Source organism: Octopus bimaculoides, chromosome 29, assembly GCF_001194135.2.
Source record: "Octopus bimaculoides isolate UCB-OBI-ISO-001 chromosome 29, ASM119413v2, whole genome shotgun sequence".
In the NCBI taxonomy this organism is placed as follows: Eukaryota; Metazoa; Mollusca; class Cephalopoda; order Octopoda; family Octopodidae; genus Octopus; species Octopus bimaculoides.
In genome coordinates, this window is record NC_069009.1 from 1,472,306 (window position 1) to 1,478,932 (window position 6,627).

Here is a 6,627-nt window from a genome sequence, read left to right on the forward strand (position 1 = left end):
CACAATGATATGATTTCTCCCCTGTATGACTGAATTTGTGATAAGTAAGGCTATTTGTTTGAGAGAAAGATTTACCACAAATATCACAGCGATATGGTTTCTCTCCTGTATGAATGTATTTGTGAGAAGAAAGGTTAATTTTTTTAGAGAATGATTTACCACAAATACGACATTGATATGGTTTCTCGCCTGTATGACTGTATTTGTGAGAAGTAAGGTGAATCTTCTGAAAGAATGACTGTCCACAGATATCACAACGATGCCGTTTCTCTCCTGTATGAATATATCTGTGAGAGGTAAGGTTACTTTTCTGAGAGAATGATTTACCACAGATATCGCAGCGATATGGTTTCTCTCCTGTATGAATATATTTGTGAGAAGTAAGGAGACTTTTTACAGAGAACGATTTACCACAGATATCACAAAGATATTGCTTCACCCCTGCATGAGTGAATTTGTGAACATTGAGATTTCCCATATTAGAAAAAGTCTTTTCACAGATATCACATTGGTGTGATAATTTTTCTCTTTCTTTTGTCATCTCCTTAGGATACATTATTGTTCTCTTGTATACAAACAAAATATATTTTCCCGTTCTTCTTTATATATTTATAACATCTTCCGTTAGTCTTCAAAAGATCGTCAATATTCATAATGGATGTCACATAAAAGCTCCTTTATACCACTAACATTTCATATTCTGAAATGATATAGAAACAGTAGAAGATATAGGAAAAACTTACAAAGCAGAGATTCAACTATAAAAAATATTACTACATCTTCATAACGTTAAACTGTGGATATAACCTTTTACCCAAACAAGTGGTCTTTGAAATTTATTTTGCTATTAAAATTATATGATACAACCTGGTGTAATATCTACATATACACTGACTTCAGCTCCTCTATTTTCAGATATTATGTAAAACGTTAAACTATAGAATATTGGGCAATAATATTCTACTATCTTCAGTAACAAAAGTCACTGTTTAACCCTAGACTGAGCAGGTCTATTATTACTGAAATTAGGTAGTGTTTATGACGGTTACAACTTTTATAACAGATCAAACATAAACATAACTACAATTTAGTGAACCAACCCATCATGACTTTTCCTTTTGTAACTTTCTTCATAATAAAAACAAACTACAGTCACATATGTTGAAGGTGTAGTCACTAATTTAGAGTGATTGCTCTGTGATTTAATGTATGAAGAGTACCCGTGGGAGAAATTGTACAAATCCCTTTCAAACGGCATAGATTACGATTATAAAGAAATTTGTGGGGGAAATATTTTTCCGCGGGACTGGGGAGAGGCGCTTCAGTAAAACGAAGCAAGTTAATATTGTTACTAATGGGAGAAAAAAATTATATCCGGATGATTTCACATTCACACGATGTGAACATCGCTCTCTAGTTTCAAATTTAAAACACAGAGAGTGGGTGATATTGAGAAATATCCCTTTGCCATTAGCTGGGCTTGAAACAGTGCTCTAGTTCAGGGGTTTTCAAACTTTTTGACTTGTGGACTCCTTTATATTTCAGGCTTTACCTTAGGGACCCCCTTAAAAACGCTTATGAAATTTATACATAAATATTTGCTTAAAATAACATATATTTTTACATTTATTTATTTAACAGTATTTAACAAATAGGTTTATTGTCAATTAAAAGATTTCGATTTAAAAACATATATAAAATCAAATTGCCCATAAAAAGTATTTGCTGTCCACGGACCCCCTGTCTTGTCCTTGCGAACCCCCTGTGGTCCGCAGACCACAGTTTGAAAACCCCCTGCTCTAGTTGTTCATGCTAGCAGGATTTCAATTGTCTTGTCAGAAGGCATGGTTTTTTTACAACTATAGGTACTTGATCTCTTGACCCCTACAGTCACAGAGTTTAAAATGACAGTTTCAAAGGTAAACACACAGCGTTACCTGCAATATACCTGTCTTTCTGGCTGTATCGCCAGATATATACAGGTAACTCTCGAGTTGCAAGGACAGACGGAGAGAGCGAGGGAGACAAGCCACCTAGCAGGGGAGATGCACATTTTACCCAGTGGAGTTAGTGTTGAGGTGTGGAAGAAAGAAACAGGTGCAAATGAAGCGACCAGGAATGTGAACATCGCAGAAGTAAATGATAAAAACTCTGAAATATCTACTGAAATGATTGAAATTAAAAATATTGTGCTTTTTCATGGCCATGACGATTAAAATCCAAATTTTCTAGGCATAAATTATGAAGTTTACTGGACAATAGAATTAATATCGATTTCAGACTAGCAATATTTAAAACCTTCAAAACTGCCAGGTGTTTCCAATTAGCGAGATACATAGGCTTTTACTAAAAATAAAATATGTATTACATCTTACCTCTGATGATATATTAGTCGGTGCTTAATATGAAATATTTTTAATTACGGGTGGAAGGTACAAAAGGAAGTCTTTCCTTGTACCTTTATACTTTCTCATTCATTGCGATCCTTTTATTCCCCTGTCTCCCTTACAACCTTCTGCCGTTTTTCTCCACTACGATCCTCCTCTTATTCACTGCGAACCTCCCTTTTAATACCTTCTTCCTACCTTCAAAGCTTTTTACTTAATTCATTCTTTCATTCCGTCTTTGTTGACATATTCTCTTAATCAACTTTCCTACCTTTTTAGAATTAATTCCTCCAAGGTATTTCCGATTCTTTTTAACATAATTTTCTCCCTCTCATTACATTTTCCTGTAATCAATTCTCCGTTATGTTGGTGGAATGGTTAGCATGCCAGACTCCGTCTCTTGTGTTTATTAGTTTTGCGTTCAAATCCCGGCGGCGTCGATTTTGCCTTCCATCCTTTAGGAATCGATGCGATTGATTAATTCCTTTCCTAATATTTCAAACGTGTATTTAACAGATTCTTGTCTTTTTTTCTTTTCTTCATCTTTTATAGATGCAAACATCCAGCGACTGTCAACCTGATCTTAATGAATATTCATTCGTTGTTTCTGTTATTATTTCATGGACAAGCATTAATTTTTGAACTGATTCATATTTGATTATCATCATGAATGCTCTCTAATGTAAATAAATTAATAATAATAATAATAAAAATTCCATAGCGTAATTTCCAGGCAAGGGGTAATGTATAAATACTATAATGGTTCACTTTTACGAAACGAAAAAGAGGTATAACTACAGTTTGGTGCCCCGCTGACGAAATTTTTTTCTTTGATGTGATCTTTGCAGTGTGTAGTCACGCATTGACCTGATGAAACACCACTCCTTTTCGATTCACTAAAGCGGGTCTTTTTTTCTTCAAAGCTTGGTTCAAACGCTCTAATTGCTGACAGTAGACTTGAGCATTGGTTGTTGCATTAGGTGGTAACAATTCAAAGTGAATTACTCCTTTGCAATCCCACCAGACAGAGAGAAGAACCTTTTTCCCATTAAGTTCGCCTTCTTGGTTGTGGTTGAGCTTTTTCCCTTTTACCAAGCCACCATTTACGATGTTTAACATTTTAATAGAAGATCCATTTTTCACTTGAGTATTCTCTGTAGCTTATAGTGTTGTTTTTCTATTATTTCAGGATATCAGATGACATTGGATTTAAAGAATTATGTTTTACCCTGGATGTGTCACCAATATTTATCATCATTCAAGAACCAAAAGAACATGTTATTTTTTTCATAAAACCTGTGATATGTTTCCTCAGAACTGAAGTATATAGTAAAAAAAAAAACAATGTCTTTACTTCATTGTCTGAAATGTGTACCTGAAGGATGTGGATTCTAATTTAATTCACATTACAAAGTAATTAGCAGCATCCACAGATATTGACTAAAATTACAGTTGATATAAATATTCTTTTCTACTCTAGGTACAAGGCCTGAAATTTTGGGGGAGGGGGCCAGTTGACCAGATTGACCCCCCAGTACACAACTGGTACTTGATTTATCGACCCCAAAATGATGAAAGGCAAAGTCAACCTTGGTAGAATTTGAACTCAGAACATAGCGGAAGATGAAATACCACTAAGCATTTTGCCTGGCGTGCTAGCGTTTCGTTTCTATTCTAGGCACAAGGCTCAAAATTTATGGGGAGGGAGCCAGTCGATTACATTGACCCCAGTACATAACTGGTACTTAATTTATCTACCCCCGAAAGGTTGAAAAGTAAAGTCGACCTCGGCGGAATTTGAACTCAGAACGTAAAGACAGACGAAATACTGCTAAGCATTTTGCCTGGTGTACTAGCATTTCTGCCAGCTTGCTGCCTTAGTTGATATACAAATATTGCAAAAGAAATATGTCTTAGGAATTAAATATATGTGTGTGTGTGTGTGTGTCTGTAACTGTTCAGAAGAAAAACACTTGTGTAGTATGGTGAGAGAAGAAAAATTATGGAAAATGAATTGTGTGAGAGCACAGGTAAATATGAAACACAAACTGAAATGTTTGGTTTTTCTGATGAGACACCAAAAGATTCCGAAACAGCATTATACCAGTGTGATATATGTAAAAGATCTTTCTCTCAAAAATGTGATCTCACTACACACCAACTTGTTCATACAAAAAAGATGCCACATTCGTGTGATATCTGCGATAAATCCTTCTCTCTAAGTCATCACTTAACTGTGCACAAACGCATTCATACAGGAGAGAAGCCATATCATTGTGATACTTGTGGTAAATCCTTTCCTACAAGTAGTAACTTAAATAAACACAAACGCATTCATACAGGAGAGAAACCATATCGCTGTGATATCTGCGGCACATCGTTCTCTCAAAATGACCTCTTAACTAAACACAAACGCATCCATACCGGAGAGAAACCATATCACTGTGATATCTGTAGTAAATCATTCTCCGAAGGAAGTACGTTGAGAAAACACAAACGCATTCACACAGGAGAGAAGCCATATGATTGCGATATCTGTGGGAAAGCATTCTCTCAAAAAACCAACTTAACTAAGCACAAGCTCATTCATACAGGAGATAAGCCATATCAGTGTGATATCTGTGGTAATTCTTTCTCACAAAATTATCTCTTGACTAAGCACAAACAGATCCATACTGGAGAGAAGCCATACGATTGTGATGTTTGTGGTAAATCCTTTTCTGTGAGTAGTAACCTAACCACGCACATACGAACTCATACGGGGGAGAAGCCATATCACTGTGATATCTGTGGTAAAGCATTCTCTTTGAATTATTACTTGTTTATCCACAAACGCATTCACACGGGTGAAAAACCATACCACTGTGATGTCTGCAGCAAATCGTTCTCTCGTAACCATGACCTAACCATCCACAAGCGTTATCATACAGGAGAGAAGCCATATCACTGCGATGTCTGTGGCAAGTCGTTTTCTGCAAGTGGTAACTTAACGAAACACATACGCATCCATACGGGAGAGAAACCATATCACTGTGATATCTGTGGTAAATCATTCTCAGCAAGTTATAACTTAACGGAACACATGTGTATTCATAAATGAGAAAAGAATATCATCGTTTTCTCCACTTATCACTAAATCATCACCATCATCATCATTTAGCATCCTCTTTTCCTGGCATGGGTTAGATGGTTTGACAAAAACCAATGCATGGTTTCTACAGCTGGATGCCTTTCCTAAGGCCAACCACTTAACAGAGGGTACTAGGTGCTTTTTATGTGACACCAGCACTGGTGAGGTCGCCAAGTACCCACAAGATAAAAACCACTCAACTGAGTCAGGTTTAGACTGGAGAAAGAAAAAGTATCGCAGAGGGAGAGGAGCAGATTTCTTGCTGAAGAGGGAGAAAGACTGAGAACAAAGGGTGTTTATTTACCTGTGTATGTGTGCGTAGACGTCACTTTGGCGACATCTGTTTCTGCCTTTAGGTTGTAAAATTGCAAATAAGCCACCCATATTATTTATATATATCTCATCATCATCATCATCATCCAGTGCTTTAAATCCGGGTTTTGTCCCCGTTAACGGGGATGGCCAGAGCTACCTCAGTGACATAAGGCAATTTTGGAGCTGGATTTTCTACAGAGAGGGAGCATGCCCTTGCTTACCCCACAACCTCAGTTTCTAGACATGAGTGGTCCCGAGACCAAGGCCTCTACTATGATTATATATATATATATATATATATGCACGTATCTAGCATGAAGAACTTAAGCGAGCTGCACGAAAGCGCATGGCTCATATAGCGAATGGGGAAAGCTTAATCTGCAATGTTTGCAGTCGTGTATGCTTTTCATGAGCCGCAAATGCAAAATATAAGTTAGTCCTAGAGCGCACAATGTTCCTGAAGGTCGATCACGAGTGGACGGCCATCATCATATATATATATATATACATCTCTGGGAGAGCAGTGTCCTCTCCAAATGGAGCTGCTCAGACACCCATGCAGCAACCGAATCCTACCGCTGTCTTGGGTGACAAGGAGACGACTTTATATCCAGCATGCTCGGTCAAGAGTGGACAGCCATCATATATATATATATATATATATACACTCACACATATTCTAATCAAATTAGAAGCTCTTTTATAAGAACTGCCTGAAAATGTGTACTCCAAAAAATAAAGAATTTGTACCACTTTGAACAAGAATGCCTTCATTTTTCTGTTGTTTTTGTTGAC

At 36.8% G+C, this 6,627-nt stretch overlaps 1 protein-coding gene across 2 annotated transcripts in view; it reads left to right on the top strand.

Annotated features, from left to right (window-relative positions):
• LOC106876802 (zinc finger protein 239) overlaps nt 1-6,627 on the top strand; it is a 56,020-nt gene that overhangs the window by 44,784 nt on the left and 4,609 nt on the right. The window contains exon 2 of one of the 2 annotated variants that reach the window (XM_052977913.1): nt 3,577-6,597. In XM_052977913.1, the coding sequence (XP_052833873.1) occupies nt 4,390-5,487 (1,098 nt within the window). In that variant the 5' untranslated portion in view covers nt 3,577-4,389 and the 3' untranslated portion in view covers nt 5,488-6,597. Of the gene's footprint in view, nt 1-3,576; nt 6,598-6,627 lie in introns of those variants that run through there. The other variant, XM_052977914.1, reaches the window with a different exon arrangement.